The 17001-nt window shown below is 44.5% G+C and overlaps 1 protein-coding gene across 1 annotated transcript in view; it reads right to left on the bottom strand.

The window, feature by feature from the left end:
- The window catches only part of MYOM1 (myomesin 1), a 111892-nt gene that overhangs the window by 38101 nt on the left and 56790 nt on the right, over positions 1-17001 (bottom strand). The window contains exons 12-16 of the mRNA XM_015420224.1: positions 13607-13806; positions 7862-7918; positions 6969-7093; positions 3471-3654; positions 306-480 (exon numbers count right to left, since the gene is read on the bottom strand). Coding sequence (XP_015275710.1) covers positions 306-480; positions 3471-3654; positions 6969-7093; positions 7862-7918; positions 13607-13806 — 741 coding nt within the window. The remainder of the gene's footprint in view (positions 1-305; positions 481-3470; positions 3655-6968; positions 7094-7861; positions 7919-13606; positions 13807-17001) is intronic.

Genomic DNA, 17001 nt, shown 5'->3' with positions numbered 1-17001 from the left:
GTACGTACTTAAGGGGCACCAATTTAGGTGCACCTTTGTGCTTCAGAACACATTTCCGTTATTTCTTAGAAGCATTAATAATAGTAGCCTAATTAACGTGCCAGCAAAACAGTGCTTAGAATGGGCAACATTAACTGCTATGACAGCAGAATATCACAATGACATTACTGCAAGAATATTAATTTGCTGTCAAGTACCTCATTGCAAAAATTTAAGATCAGGGTTATCTGGGGGGGGGGGGATATATCAAGCCATCTTCCAGTGCACAGCAAACTGACAACCTGCCATTCGTTTATTGATCTAACCTTGTGCCTTTCACTGGATTATTGTTGCATGGTTCCCAATGACCAGATCCAACTTTGCTGGCTTCTATGTAGTACCCAACCAGCTCTTTGGCCTCTTTTGACTCTGTCCAAGTGACAACCACTGAGGTGTCTGTATTCCTGGTGGGTATAACATAGCCAGGGGCACTTGGAATATCTAACAGACAGAAGAACAAAAGCAAATTAATTGATTCTTACTTTTCTCTTATTTACACTAACACTAATATAGGCTATTAACTTGATATACCTTAATTTACTAATAATTAGTGGCAAGCTCGACCAGATTTTGCAAAGTAGTCATTATCATAACATTTTGCATACATAAGCCTGTAAAACTGCAATTTTACTCTTCATGTATTTTACTTGCCGCCAGGGTTTCCTCCTCCTGAGAGGAAGACATCATAAGTCTTACAACACCTTTACTTTTGCTTCTTTTACCTGAAGGCATTGGACAAGAATAAGCACTGCCGTTTGAATGATATGTCTCTAATTTGACTCTTAACTTCTATGGCTTACGGGCATGTTCAGTGTTACTATAATACAGGCTAAGGACCCATAATCCACAAGAAAAAAAATATTTTCAGTCTTCACAGCTTCTTTGTGTGTCACAATCCCTTTTTTGAAAGTTTCTTAAAGATAAGTACTTTGACATTCATTTGTTGAACCCAGGAAGAATGCCAATTTTAATCAAACCAAAACACAGCTTTCCATAATCTGAAGGGTGCTGCTCTGGGGAGGTAGGTAAAGGTTCCCTTGCTCGAAAGCCAGTCAAATCTGACTCTAGGGTTGTGGTGCTCATCTCCGTTTCAAAGCTGAAGAGCCAGCGCTGTCCAAAGACATTTCTGTGGTCATGTGGCCAGCATGACTAAACACCAAGGCGCACGGAATGCTGTTACCTTCCCACTGAAGTGGTACCTATTTATCTACTTGCAATTTCTTGCTTTTGAACTGCTAGGTTGGCAGGAGCTGGAACTAGAGACGGGAGCTCCCTCCGTCATGCGGCACACTCGGGTCTCGAACTGCTGAACTACCAGCCTTCCACAGCCTGCAGTTCAGCGTCTTAACCACTTGAGCCACCGCAGCAAAAACACAGCAGAAATGAGTATCTGACATCTGATGGTTTCGTTGACTTTACCCCAAACTATTTTCTTACTTGGACTTGTAGTTAATTCTTCTATTAGCCTGTTTCTTTGTGAGAAAGTCCATATAGGTTCCATACTAGTAGTCACTACTAATGAAGAACAAGCCTTCTGATATAAAGTACTGAATTAGAACATCAACTTTAGCTCTGCAACAGAATGCATGCTATTTGTGGCTAAATATATCACCATTTAATCATTATGCCTTAAATCATCTCTCATAAAACAAGGATACTATCTTGGGAATTCAGCATCACTCCATATTGTTGGCATGGAAGCATGTGAATAGATGCTTCAGAAGCTTTTATATAAACCTGGGCATTTGGGATGAGTGACACACAGAAAACAAGCTGTCCATAGGCCAAGAGGATGGTTGGCATGGCTTGCAATTCTTAGTTAAAACCCAGAAATCCTGAGATACATTTGAAAATATATACTTCCAGTACTTAAGGTTGCAGAGATAAATATAAAAAAATACAACAGTGTGTAATAAATCAGAACCCTGATTTTTTTTTAAAAAAAAAACAACTTGCAGGAAAGCTAGAGGATTTTACCAAGAGAGCTGAATTGTCCCATCTGCAATAATCCTGTCATAGTAAAGCAGTGAAACCTCTACAGTGATATGGATTGCCAGGAAGACTGTGAACTGGGTTCCCCATGCTCTCTATCATCCCATTTCCTCCCTCTAGGAAGCTCACCCGCTCATCTTTCAGCCCTTTTACCAAAAGGGACTGGACAGATAGACACACTCAAAGAACAAGATAATGACTTTCAAGTGTCTTTGTTAATGACCCCCATCTTGATTCTTCTGGCCTTTGTATTTTTTCAGATTGGTTTTATAGTGAAACAAGTGAGGACCCACAAGAAACTTTCACAAAAGGCCAACCCATTTCCACCAATTTTGTTTCCTCCCCTTTTCCTCTACTTCTCTTTGTCTCATTCTTTCTCCCTCCACCCTTCCATTCTCTTACTCTCCCTCCCTCCATGCCTATCCCTTTCACTCTCTTTCTGCCCCCTCACCCCCTCACTATTTCTTTCTCTGTTTCTGCCCCCACCCCGTAACTCTCTCTCTCTGTCTGCGAGATTTAAAGGGCCCTCCAGCTGATCCGCAGGAGCATGTGGTCTGCCGCCCAGCTGAAAAGCCCTTTAAATCTCACAGGAGGGGAGGGAGGTGGGTGGCCACCAGCTTCTTGCCCAAAACATTTAAAGGGACCTTTTAAATGCTTTGGGCAAGAAGTGGGGGGGGCACATGCCTGAACTCCAAGCTTGGAGTCAGGTGCCCCCACTTCTTGCTCAGAGCATTTAAAGGGCCCCTTTAAATGCTTTCAGTAAGAAGCAGGGAGGGCGCCTGAACTCCAAGGGGCAAATTCGCTGCTTGAAGTCTAGGCATGGGGGGCCGCTGGTCCCCACCATGATGCCGTCACTTTTGTGTGATATCATTGCATTGGTGAGGTCCCCTGCCCCTCCAGAAACGTCCCCCAAAATGCCCTCCAGGGGACTAAGAAGGACCTGGCAACCCTAACCTATACTCACCATTGTCACTGCCTGGGAGAGGTAGATACTGTTGTTTGGGGGGAGATTTAAACCCTTCAATTTATTTTTAATTGTTTTCAGATTTTTATGCAAACCTAAAAGGTCCCCCAAGTTTGCAAAAAATCTTTTTGTCATTGTGGGCCCGATCTGTGGATTTCGATATCCTCAGATCTGTCAACACATGGCTATTATATAGACAAGTACACTGTAAATATTGGTGAGCCAATGCTATATAAAATCTGGAACATACATATGAACAAAAGTAAGTAAATTACAGTTTTCTGATCAGTAATTTTTTTATTGCAGTCCTCTGTGAGAATACGTTGTTTAGTATTGTATTGAGACCAACCAATTTAAGGCAAAACCAAACATGGAAACATAGATAGACTACGTTGTCCCTATTCAACAAGAAGAGTTGGTACATAGTTATTTTTAGGGGTAGCAACTGCAGAACTGCAACTCACTATAAACTTACCAAGTTTGTCACCAACCACTGTGGCCTCAGTTGCTTCTGAGGGCCCACCAATTCCAGCTGAATTACAACAGCGAACCCGAAACTGGTAGGATTTCCCTTCAGCCAGGTCAAAAAGTGCAAAGCGAGGGGACTTTACAGGGATCTCAGTGTTTACTCTTTGCCAGTTTTCTGTTCCTGCAACACACTGAAATAAATTTTTCAGAATTGGACAAAATCAGTCTCTCACAGCAAGAAGTCCTGCAGATATCCAGTAAACTAGAAAGAAAGAAGTAAATAGCTTTGCCGGAGTGCTTCATAGTACTGACCTGGAAAATCAATTTAAAATAATATTTTATTTATCTAGAATATCTATGCCACCTCTTCAGAGTCCTGCTTGAGGTGGCTTAGAATTTAAAAACACAGTATAAACAGCATAGAAATATGCAGGAATAAAAACCCACACACTTGCTCATTTATAGAGAAAACAAAGGTGTACTTATTACTGTTATATATTACATACTAGGAATAAAGCTCGTTGTGGAAGTAAATACAACGAGCTCTAGAAAGAAGCTCTGGGAGAGTGCCCCTGTATGAGCATGATTTCTGTGAGCTGAAAGCGATTTCACAAATCAGGTCAGGGTGAGTCAGCGTTTGCCAGACAATGGACCCTGTAGAAAATTCTAGCACCTTGATCCTGTACATCCATGTGCAACCCGGTTGCATGTTAAATTCACATGTGCCGTTGTTTTAGGGGGACAGTTTTCTTTTAAAGTAACGTGTGACAGGCTCCCAAGGGCTTGTAGTGTGGGGGGGGTCCTTGCAGCCTCCCCCTCTCTGTGCCTGCCGGGTTTACCCTTCCCCCTCCCTGGAGGTTGAGGATGGGGGAGAGGGAGAGGGAGGCGGCTTTTTGGGAAGCTCATGATGCATCTTTTTTTCCCTGTGGCTGCCAGCTGATGCTGCAAGCCAGCGCACAAGTGTCCACGGCTGAGCTAGAACTGCTGAGGGCAGCCACCGCCAGTATAGAAATGGGATGACCATTTGGGGAGGGGTCTGCCCCTTTCCTGGCCTGCCCCTCCATTTTGAAGGTGCTAGGGCAGCAGACCGAGGTGGTGGCTCCTGTCAGAAGCATGGCCCAATGGCATTCGGGGGTTGGCCTTTTACATGGTGGCGGTGCCTGCCTGGAGTGGAGCGGGGAGAGCATGGCTCCTGTTCCCAAAATGAGCAGTGAGCGGCGGGCAGGTACAGGCAGTGGCAGGTGCTTCCCGTGGGCACTGGCTTCAGTACAGGGCAAGGCCAGGCCAAGTGCAGCAGCAGCACGAAGGGGCAGCACCGGAGCCTCCGCCTTCTGAGGAAATTAGGAAAGTTTTGGCCGGCACCACTTCTGTGGGCAGGACGAAGGCAATGCAGCCAGTGGCCCGGGACCCGTTTCTGAGTGGCAGTTCAGGGACCCAATTGATTTGGGAGTGTGTGAAACGTTCAGAAAAGAGTCACACAAAAATATATAAGGAGAGATGGTTTATACTTATTTGGTTTTCCTCAGTTTAGAAAAGTGATCATCCACCACCATTCCTCCATAAAGTGACCTTTTTCTGCCTTCCTGGTTGACTACTATTTTGCTAGGACAATTTGTCAAAAAATCAGAAAATCCCATACCTGAAATGCCTATTTAGAAGAGACAAACTTGTGTCTTATGCTGTTGTAAGTGAAACCAGTGTTGTTCGTTCCTAAGTGTAGCAAATGTTATTGAAAACTGGGCTGTTTTCACTTTTTCTCTTCTCTTACATAGCAACTATAACATATTTTTAAAAATAAAATTAGCCTCTTTGTTAGATACCTACAGAGAACAACTGCAGAGGGGTTCTGGGCAGCCAGAGGGCCCTGAAAGGGGCCCTGTCCCCTCATCTGATGGATGGGAAGACAGAAGCATTTTAGTGAGCCTGTGGCCACCGGGTAGAGCCAGGCAGAGTGAAGCCCAGCTTTGCTGCCCTTTGCCCATCAGCCTAGAACCTGGCATGGTGCCTACCAGTGGTGGGCCCAGGCAGGAGATGGCAAAGCTAGACACTGTGCTGTCTTCCCCTTGCCCAGTGGTCATGATGGTGTCCTCACGACTCCAGTGGCACCATCTTAGCCAGTCTGGTTGTCCCCACCCCCACTTGTGGTGTGAGAATGATGTTGGGCCCACTGGGAAGTGAGCAGACTGGTAAGAACACTGCTGCAGGGCCAAGACAGAAGGTGGCATGGCCAGGCATTGCACCTGTCTTGGCCAAAGCCATGTACTGTGGCACCTCATTCCCCCTGCCTAGACAGTTTTTCCCTCTGGTCGCCATAATGACCAATCAGACCCTTAAAAAATACAAAAGGAATTGTAATATACAGAGCAGTGACTCACTACGGTGTAGTTTACACCACAGTGAGTCACTGCTCTACACATTACAATTCCTTTGGTACCTTTTAATCTGATCCCAAGCTATAGGGTCAGGACAACAGACAAAGCCACCCTGAGCCTGCATGCGGGGAGGGCGGGGTAGAAATGGAATTAAAATAAATAAATAAATAAATGAAGGACGGAGGCTGTAGTCTTCAGCTCATTTGCTCTACAGAAGTTCTGTCAAGATCAAGGAACCTGATAGAGAACAGGCAATTAGCAAGAAGATGTAGAAAATTAGGATTATTATCGATACTTTTGAAAGATAATGTGTAATGAATTTATTATGCACAGTAATTATTTGATGCGGATAAAATAATTAGTCCTCAGTTCAAATGCAACAGACAAAATGGAATTTGTGTATGATTGGCATGAACCTTGTTAATTACTGGGCTTGCAAATGCCTTCTCTCCTCTCACCTTCCCTTGAGCAGTACACCAAGACTGCAGATTGGAATGTTCAACTAATTCCATTACGTAATGATATCCAAAGGCAGGTGCATTTGACATCATGAAAAACTGGAGCTTATTCTTTATTTAGTCACAAAATTTATATCCCACCTTTCTGCCCTTACACGAGCTGCCAAGGACTTAGTTATGTATGTGAAGACAAGAGGGAAAGGGAGGGGAAAATGTTTGAGCTTAATAATTAACCCAGCTTGTGCTCATCATAAACAAATTGCATTTTCTGCAAGTAGCCTAGATCTTGTACATTTAAGTGTAGGTGATACATATCTGTCCCCTTTCCCAAAAGATGACATTATTTAGCTTACTTCAGACATTCAACAGTTCTTGTTTTTACAAGATTCTCGCTAACTTTTGCTTCTGTGCTACATTCAGAAAGGGAGTTCAGAACAATTTTTTTACAGAATTTAGCTTCTCTTTAATGGAGATCTGTGCTATCTATTCAGTGTCGTCGTATCTATTTAATGCCTTCTCCAGTCTACTGTAAACAATACTTATAGGCTGTTGTCTTTGATGAGTCAGAAGAAATTAAAATGAAAATGGTACCAGCCTGAATTTCTTTGTCTTGGGATGAACTATGACCAGGGAAATAATGAAGGAGAAACTACCATACTGACATGCCGATTTTACCTTCTCCACAAAGTACATGACACCCTCATGGCCCCGTTGACATGGAGGTTTCCAGCTAAGCACAACATAGTTCTTTGTGGCTTCTGTGACACGGAGGTCTGAAGGTGGTCCTGGGACAATGCCCTCTGTGAAACAGGAGAGTGAAGAAATGTTCTTATATATCTAACACAGGTAAGCTACAGCTACCGTAGAACAGTCGGATGCAAATGAGCCTGTTGACAAGCCTATTAGTATGATTTGTTCCTGTGAGATCAAGCAGACTGAGGTTAGAAGCTGAAAATAAATAATGCTTCAGCATTGCTCACATTCTGGAATTTTCAAAATCCAGTGTGATTTCCATATGGCCTGCTTTTACATACCATAAAGGCTTTGTTATCCAGCAATTGATTATCTGGAACGCTCAGTTAACTGGCATCACACAGTGGCCAAGCCCCTCCCTCTGAGCCCCCAAACTCCTGCATCTTTGAACACTCCCACTTTTCCAGCCAGGCAGCTTGATGCCTCTGGGCTTTACTGAGCTTTTGTCAGCTTTACTGAGCTTTGGTGCCTCCTTCTCTCTCATCCTGCCTCGAGCTGTGGGGAGTCAGCTCTGCCAGAGGGCTCCTGGGCAACTGGCCTGCTTGTCTGCCTGTGGGTAGGACAGTTCTCTGGCTTGGGAGGAGTCCAGTAGCACCTTAAAGACTAACAAAATATGTGGCAGGGTATGAGCTTTCATGAGTCACAAAGCTAAAGTGACTATGTGTAATCTGCCTTGAGTCACTGTGAGAAAGGGGGACTACAAATAACATAAAAATAAATAAATAAGGTCCCTTGAAGGAAGCGAGAATAAACATGCTTGGAACCAACTGATGAAGAATTCAGAGCAGGCTTCTTTCAGGAGAACATGTACTCACCTGTGGGTTCCTCCTCAGTGACAATAATCTGTCCAGTCCAGGGGGCAGAAGGGTGACCTGCAACAGAGTCAGAGATTAGCCAGATATGCCACCTCTCCTTCTTTGAACCAGAGGCACTTGTTAAGATTCAGTCTCCCAGCCTACTGCTTTGAAAACTGATCACCCAGCTTGGCTTTTATTATTGGCAGCTTCACCTTCATTGTGGTGTCCTAAATACAACTGTTGTTGATCGAGCTTAATTGCTTCGGGTCTGTGATGGATCAAAGCAAACACAGAAGAAATCCAGGTTCAAGTGTGCAACTTTTAGAAGTTGTTTGCAGCCCCATAGTCAGAAATTTTGGGTTGGTAGGGCATGGGGAAATTTTGTGGGGCAGCACGGGAGGGGGGAGGGGGGAGGATCCTCAGGCGTGGGCAGCCCCCACTTTAAAAAAACAATTTAAAGGGTTCCCTTTAAATGGTATTTTTCAAGTGGGGACTGCCCACGCCTGAGCTCCAAGCAGCAAAATCATTGCCTGAAGTTCAGGGAAGGCGTGCGGCGGTCCCCTCTCTCCCTTCCTGCAAAATTTAAAGAACTCTCCACCTGATTGGTGGGCCCTGTGCTCCCACTGATCAGCTGGAGGGTCCTTTTAATGTCACAGGAGGGGGGGGAGGGAAGAGGGGCAGCAGCTGTTGTGGGGCATGCCTCACATTTGAGGGGATGGAGCCCTGAAATGCCCCATTGTAGCTATGGGCCGGGTTGTTTGCATGCTTATAATCAATTAATATAAAATGTTAGCTAGCTCAGAGCTAAATTCTTTCCTGAATTCTTTGCTCAATGTTAGAGATATATCAGCAATTAGCTGTAGCAATGTTTATTGAATAACTCTTAGTTTCTTTGCCAGCAGGTTTGTTTGGTAAATGTCGCTCTATGTTAAAGCTTGGGTGTTTCAAATTTTAAATAATTTTGCTTGTAGAAAAGGATTAGGGATGCTATGAAAATTAATGTATTTATTTTGGTTTTCTTTTCTTTAATAATAGGCAGGCAAAGAGATAGGACCCCAGGACCAGAGAGAAAAACCGAAATACCTCTCTGTTTTGGATTTTCAAAAGTTGACAGGTGAAAGTTAGATATAGCAGATATCTTTTTAGTCCTTAAATGTACCGTTGTTTAAAAATAATGCTTTCTAGAGCTGCAAAGGTAGGGACAAATTCCAGTGGAGCAGGCACATTGTTCATTCTGCTAATGAATTATGCTAATGAGCTCCTGCACCTCTTTTTCTACAAAATGACCCCTGCTTGTAGGTGATGTGAAAGACCTCCGCCTGAGACCCAGGAGAGCTGCTGCCAGTCTGAGTAGTCAATACCAACTTTGATGGACCAATGGTTTGATTCAGTATAAAGTAGCTTTGTGTATGTGTGTGTTCAAACATGGTTGTATCATAGGAATTGCTGTCAATGACTGATTTGTATAGTGTGCTGTGAGAACCTTTGAGTGACAGGCTAGGCTGTTTGAATGGAATTCTGTTGAGATAGCCAGTTAAGGAATGACAGTTGAAAAAGAGACAGTTAAGCACTGACTGTGGATTGGGAAGGAGGCTAAGAGAGTGAGTGGATCATGGAGGATCCTCATTCAAGCAAAAAAGGAAAATAGCTTTTAGTATAGAGAAGTGATTCCTGCAAAGTTAAGAAAAGAAATAGCTTTGAGAAAACAGGCGTGATCTCTGGTTTGTGAATAGAGAAGGATTTGGGGAATTTAGTTGTATGTTCCTGCCTTCTACATTTTACATGTCTGTGAAAATCAGAAACCTATGCTTGAGTGTTTAAGCAGAAACTGAAAAGAAAGCCTCAGAGTTTTAAAGACCTTATTGAATAGCAGAAACACTTACTTGTTGGCAACAAATTAGCTGGCGTTTTTGTGAATAAAAAGTTACCTCAGTTTTATTATTTGTTCATCTCATACCTGATTCCACCTGACCTATACCCAAAGAAGAAAATAGATAAAGGGGCTGCTCAGCAAGAAAGAAGACAGAAGGGGAAATTTTGCGTGTGAGGGAGGGAAGAGGGCAAGATCATCATAATGTGCGTTCAATGGTATAATACATAGTTGCGTCCAATGGTATAGAGCAGAGGTGTTGAACTCATTTGTTACGAGGGCCAGATCTGTCATAAATGTCATTTTGTTGAGCCAGGCCATGTTCACCTTAAAATGTAACTTGATTACTACCTTGTTGAAAAAGATACACATCCAGACACATTGGATATTTGGTACCAGATGTAGAACAATTTGGAGAGCATGTGCAGTTACCATGAGAGATTATCCATGGCCTACTATGTAAACTTTTAGCAATTGCACATCACATGAGAAAGCAACACCTGCCTCCAAATATAATCTTTGTTCATATATTTATTTTTGGATGTGTGTTGTTTTACAATAGTAATATTGACCACTGAGGAAGGCCCTAAAGGGCTGAAATGCATATGGTCTATTGGTCATAAGATATGCCCATCAATTGTATATGTAAAACTTTCAGCTCTCTGTGCAAAACGTTTTAAGAGTCTGATATTTGGATCATTTCTTTTAACCTATTTTATCTTTTACTAATGTGTACACCATAATAAATATTTGTATTTTTATAATAACTTATTTTGTTAGCTTGACCCTCATATATCACAGCCATATCTTGGGTTGAGTTCTCCCCCCCCCTTTCCTCCTTAAAATGTAATGCTAGCTCCATGTGTCAGACCCCCGCAGTCCAGTTACACTCAACAACTCTCTTTAGCCAGTGAAAGTTTACTGAGTTATATGCAAGATTCAGATTGTCACTGTGTTAGAACTGAAACTTTTGGTGTGTACAAGCTTATTATAGAAAATTCAAGCAGGTCCCATCCATCCCCCCAAGCATATGCCACATTCATATTCCACTTAATATTGCCAAGTCAACCAGGAGAGAGATATGTCCTAGTAATCTAGAGTCCGAGATGGCACAGGAATGTGTTCAACGCCAACTTCCCCTGCGAGAGGGAAGGGGAAGGAGGATGATTTGTGGAAAAGTTACATCTTTTAGAAGCAAAGGTCTCAATCACTCCCACACTCACTCACCCCCACCCTCAGGAATGCCCTCCCCCCAAGAATTATGGAAACCCCAGCAAGTGCAGTGTAGCAGAGTTTGACACCATGACCCACACCCCTCCTCGGCACCTAACTAACCACCTTCTGCTCGATATGCACAGGAAGTTTTGCACAGCAGAGAAAGCTATTGCCTGACAAAACAACCAAAGACTCTTGTGGCTCTTTAAAGACTAACACATTTCAGAAGCTTTTGATGAGCTGGAGCACGAAGTACTGCACCCCGTTGCCATAGGTGCGGCAGCCAAAGACAGGTGATCAAGTGGCATCAACCAGGGAACCCAACAAGCCCTGCCTTAAAGAAACTGCTATGGTAAACAGTCTTTGGGGAGGGGAGGGGAGGGGGTGAGGCAGCTGCTCCCACCCCTCCCTCTGTCAAAGTCCCAAATTCAGCAACAGTTTCACCCACAAGCACCACAAGCAATCTTCAGGAGCTGCCACTCTCCCAAGATGCCAACTCCCCTTTAATTGCCTTTTGCAGACTTTTGTTTCCTGCCAGCCCCATGGCATTATCCAACCACTCAAAATATTACTCCCCATGTACAAGCGCATAGATGTATATCCAGCAATCTGCCTCACCCGTGTGCAAACCCAGTGCACTTTTCTGAATGCCTGCTCCTGTCCATGACCTTTGCCTCACCTTACTCCCACTTCCATACTGACTGTTAGATAAGGCAGCACTTGTGTGCAGGGAGTCCAGGGAACATGCAGGCATTTCGGCTTCACAGGCTCTGGCTCACCCAACTCGGCAGGCCTCCTCCACCCCCAACCCTCCACCCCTAACCCTCGACTCTTACATAAACGCTAGGCTTTTCCAAGCCAGTCACTCCGTTGATACGCTTACATAAGCAGGCACATTTGGCAAGCTGGCCAGCGGCTTTCCACAGGTGACTGTGGCTCCAGGTGCCTTCCCCAGCCTGCCTGTAAGTGGGAAGTCAATGGCTGGGCTCAAGGAGGTTGGGCCAAAAATGCTTCTGCCTGTTGCACATGAACAGCCAGCCATCGTTTCAGCATCCCAGGCAGCAGACACAGGAACCCAATGTGCTCTGGCCGGAGGAGCAGGCAGTGGCCCCAGACAGCGTGGCCCGGCCCAGCCCAGCACCTTGGCCAAGGGCAGCAGGCAGGCCCCAAGTGGGCTGGCTGCACAGAACTCAAGACCAGACCAGACCTTCCCACCCCTCATGGTTGCCAACTCTGGGCTGGGCAATCCATGGAGATCTGAGGGAGGGCCCATGTTTGGGGAAGGGAAGGACCTCAGCAGGGGGTATAAATTTGGACTGGTTTCCCCCCATTGCTCACTAGCCAGATGAGAGCCCTAAGTGGGCCAGTTTTGGCCTGAAGGCTGTATGTTTGCCATGTCTAATATACAGCCTGGTGAGATGCCTGGGATTCATTAGAAGTTTAGCAGCATATCTGAGCCTGAACATATTGAGATCAGCGTCCTATTTGAATGAATTATATTATCTTTCATGACGTGTTGTTAAGTACTTTAAGAGCAAGGGAGCTTTTGTACCACTCTAATATTCCTGAAGAAGATCCAATTTTGAAACATTATATAATCCGGACGTTAATGATGTATCTTTGATGATGTATCTTTGATGATGTATCTTTGTTCTAGGATTTTCTTATGATTTGTAGGAATTTAGACTGTAATACACAGGAAGCATTTTTTGCAAGTCTTGTTGACTGCTTGATTTGTGGGTCAGACTTTCACGACTGTTTTCTTTATACTTGTTCTCTGGTATACAAGCCTTCACATATATGTTTGCCTGGGTAATATTATCTGGGAGATGGATGTGTATGTTGGAAATGTCTATACAAAATATTCAAGTTTTGATGTTGAAGTAATTAAGTTTTTTTAAAAAATCTAGTCACATTGATTGCAATACAAAAGAGCTGAGTTAGATAACGGCATGCATTTTTGGAACCTTCTCAGTGTCAAAACATCCAACTATCTGTTTAGGTGTCAATAGTGCAAATAATATCTGGACTAGCATGTGGTGTTCCTTTGGATATGTACAAGTTTCTGAGACTGTTAAGCATGCTTTATCAACATTAGAATTACTGGAGATAAAGGGGACAGGTATATTTAATATTTATTTAACTTCTTTATCTGAACAAAGAATTTCAAGCCATGTTAATATTGTTTCAAAAATGAAAATAGAATGTGTTAGAAGAATTCTTGCTAATTTTCAGTGGCTAGCAGAGAGCGCTGTGCTTCAAAAACTGTGGTTATAAGGGTTACTGAACTGAGGAAAAGCTTAGATGCTCCAGACCTGGATATGTACTTATTCAATATCAACATACATTTGAACAATGACCAAGCAAATACCAGTAAGGAGAACTCTGAGAGGATGAATTTCAGTTTAGGGTTCTGGTAGTATGTAGATGCTTGACAGTACAAATAAATCAGTCAGGTATGTTCCATGACTGGAGCTGTTTGACACAAGACCATCAGCAGAGGATGTAAGGAAATGTTATGAAGAATATTTAAGAAGTTTTCCTTTTGCTGAATCCTACTTTGAGTTTGCTTTGATATTACGCCCTCTAGTGGGATGTTCTTGAGTTTACTGTTAACACCTTCCCCAAATTAAGCTTTCTAATTAATGGTAAGAAGTAAGAGGAAGGTGCTTACTTACTTCTAAGCCGAGCCCTATCAGAAGGGTCCAGTGCTGCCACAGGCTCTGAAACACGGGATGGAATACTTATTCCGGCATTATTCACAGCTCGGACACGGAATATGTAGGAGCGCCCTTCTATTAATCCTGTGACAGGGAAGCGAGCAAACTTCACTGGAGTCTCATTGCACTGGGACCAGTGGGTAGTGCCAACTTCGCACCTGAAAAGGAAATCAAGACTAGTTTATCGGCACAGAGAAATTGTGCTTGTATCCCCAGAGTTGCACAGCTACTCGTTCAGATGGTGGCATGAATGCACCAGTTTGTCCTGCCGTATCCAGTGCTTCTTTTTTGTGTATATATATATTTAAAAAAAGTGCCAGCACTTATCTACATTTGCATGAATTTCCACCAATTCCCCTCTTCAGGACTTGGGAGAGCCCCCCTCCAAATGTGCCAATACTAATGAATACCAGCAACACCCCCCCCCCAACAACCTGGCAATATTTGTTCTTGTATATTGTTGCAGGAAATAAAAGGAGGCAAAGGGATGTGAAGTTCAGCTGTCTTGTGTGGATTCCAGCAATGTAGCTGTTTACTGTATACACACACACACACACACCTTTAAATACTCAGATCAACTAACTGTAGCCTAAGACATGCCAGAGACTACTTAGCAGAATTCAGTTTTAGATTTTGTTAACTGAACTGGAATAGAAATTTTAGGTATGTTTATGGAACCATTTATACAGTTTAGGGGGCCATCCTATGTATATTGAATATCCAAATTGTGTTTGCTAAGGTTTTAGGTAATTAACGATACTGTATGATTAAGACATAGGAAGAAAAAGGTACTACTTAAGTAAAAACATCTAATAATCAAGATATGAATGGCCATCTTGCTATCTAGTTTTCATTGCTGAACTATTGCTGATGGAGTCTTTACATGGATGCCCCCCGTCAATCAATCCCTGTTCAAGGTTTTCTTCATAAACCTACAGTCGCATTTCCAATTGCCTCCCTAATTCTTTTCTTGAATAGTCCCTTTGTATCTGCCTAGATAGCTCCAGGTATCTTCATACAGCAGCAGCTCAGCCCAGGAGCCATGGCAGGACTGGTGAGAAATGGGGGGTGGGTAGGAAATGGCATTCCCCTCCTGTGAGTCTTGCTGGCAGACGCTTGTCTATATACTAACAACAAAGTTGGCTAAATCTGAGGATACTTAAATCTGGTGACTGGAGCTGTGAATGGGACAGCAGATCCTTCTACAAACCTGAAAAAGGCCCCATATGAAAATACATTGGGGGTGTTTTTAAAAAATGATAAAAGAAGTGCCTGTAGCTTTAAGAAACAGAAACCCTCAGCGGCTTTTGCTAGGCAACCACAGCTTTCCAAGCCAGATTTCTGTGAGTAAAAAGACAGGGGGAGAGAGCAGGATCCTTTTCAGGGCTGTTTTGGACTTTGAAGGAGGACTCATTGGGGCCAGGCCTGTACTAGGGTTGCCATCTCCAGGTTGGGAAATTCCTGGAGACTTTGAGGAGGGGAGACTTTGGGGTGGGAGCTCAGCAGGATATAATGCCATAGAGTTAGGGTTGCCAACTGTGACTTACCTCGCTGGCGGGGGACTCCTGGGGGATCCCGGTGTGTGTGCACACGAGCGAAGCGTACCCGCACCACATTCGCATCACAGGGCAATGATGTCATGACGCCGGGCATGCTGGGGGGGGGGGCATGACCATACAAGGGAAAACCATAGAGTTTTCCCTTGTATGGTCGTGGCCCCGCCCCCAGCATGCCCGGCGTCATGATGTCACTGCCCTGTGACGCGCACGCCAGGGCGGGGTTCCCCCCAGGAACGGGAACGGGCCTCTGGGGCAGGGGATTTTCCGCCCCCCGGGCGGATTTGGCAGCCCTACATAGAGTTTACCCTCCAAAACAGTGATTTTCTCCAGGGGGACAGATCTCTGTCATCTGGAGATCAGTTCTAATTCCTGGAGGTTGCCACTGTCGGCCTGGCAGCAATCACTGGGTGTGGCTCAAAAATGGTCACAGTCACAGAACAGACCGCAAAAAGAAGAAACTGTGAGGTAACTGCACTAGAAAATATTTCAATAACAATCACAAAAGCATTATACAAGCACTTTGCCCGAGGAACATTCTTTCAGAGAATTTCTTGCAACTAAGTTATGAGACATTGGTGAATATTAATGAAATTTTTGATACCTACTTGTTGAAATGACAGACCAAGAGTCGCTGCTTTCATCTACTTTCGGAAGAAGAATGGTATCAAACCGATAGAACATTCCGGAGACCATCGTCACACCAACACCATTTTCAACTGCCTTGTGCATTTATATGATTTTTTGTACACATTTTTGTATAAATTTTGTGATTGTTATTGAAATATTTTCTAGCGCAGTTACCTCACAGTTTCTTCTTTTTGCGGTCAGCAATCACTGGGTGACTGATACCAACTGATTTGTACGACTCAATGAGGCCTATCTTCTAGCTGCTGTTCAACAGCAGCCACCTTATGAAAGCCAGTGTGGTTAGCAGTTACAGCTGCTGGGTGGGAAAGAGAGAAGAAAGCATGAAAAGGGGCTTTCAGGGATGGGAAAGAGGAAATAGTGGGGGAGGGGGGAATAATATGCCTCCCACAGGTCCTTATGGGTCCCTGCTTGTCATTCATAGTTTTTGGGTTCACTGTCATCAATACACCAGTGATATACAGCTCTATATCTCATTACCCAAATCTCCTAATGATGCAGTAGAGGTCATGAAACACTGCCTGGCTGCTGTGGTTAAATGGCTAATAGTGAACAAATTAGGGTTGTCAACATAAATGCGGCACCTGGAAATCGCCCGCTATTACAATTGATCTCCAGACAACCAAAATCAATCCTCCTGGAAAAACTGACTGCTTTGAAGGGTGGACTCTATAGCACAGGGGTGGCGAACACGCGGCTCTCGAGCCGCATGCGGCTCCCGGCCAAAATGCATGTGGCTCCGGGGCCTTCCTCGGCTTCTCCCCAGCCTCGGTGTGGCGGCGAAAGAAGAAAGGACTCGCAAGGGGGCTTCTTCCCCCCCCTTCCTCCCCTCGTTTCTTTCTTTCCTTCAAGGTGGGGGGGGGAGTCTATGGAGGGGGAGAAGCGACCGGGCCCGGAAAGGGGGGGGGTGTGTGCGGCGGCGGCGTCAGTCGCTCCCCATTCGCACGCGCGCCCTCCCCCGCGCCATGAATGGCTCTTTTTTCCTATTAAGAAACAAGGCGCGCGCCGGGGAGGCTCTGGGCCACTGGCTGGCACCGAGGAAGGAGCCCGGGCAAGAGCGAGCCGAGCTCCCTGCCAGCGATATCCACGCCCGAGCCGAGCTGGGCGAGAGAGGAGGGGGCGGGCTGCCGGGGCTCGCGGCTCTGCCTC

Source organism: Gekko japonicus, unplaced genomic scaffold (genome assembly GCF_001447785.1).
Source record: "Gekko japonicus isolate JY-2015 unplaced genomic scaffold, Gekko_japonicus_V1.1 scaffold209, whole genome shotgun sequence".
Taxonomy (NCBI): domain Eukaryota; kingdom Metazoa; phylum Chordata; class Lepidosauria; order Squamata; family Gekkonidae; genus Gekko; species Gekko japonicus.
Note: the sequence above shows the minus strand (reverse complement) of the source record. Positions and strands in the feature narration are given on the sequence as shown.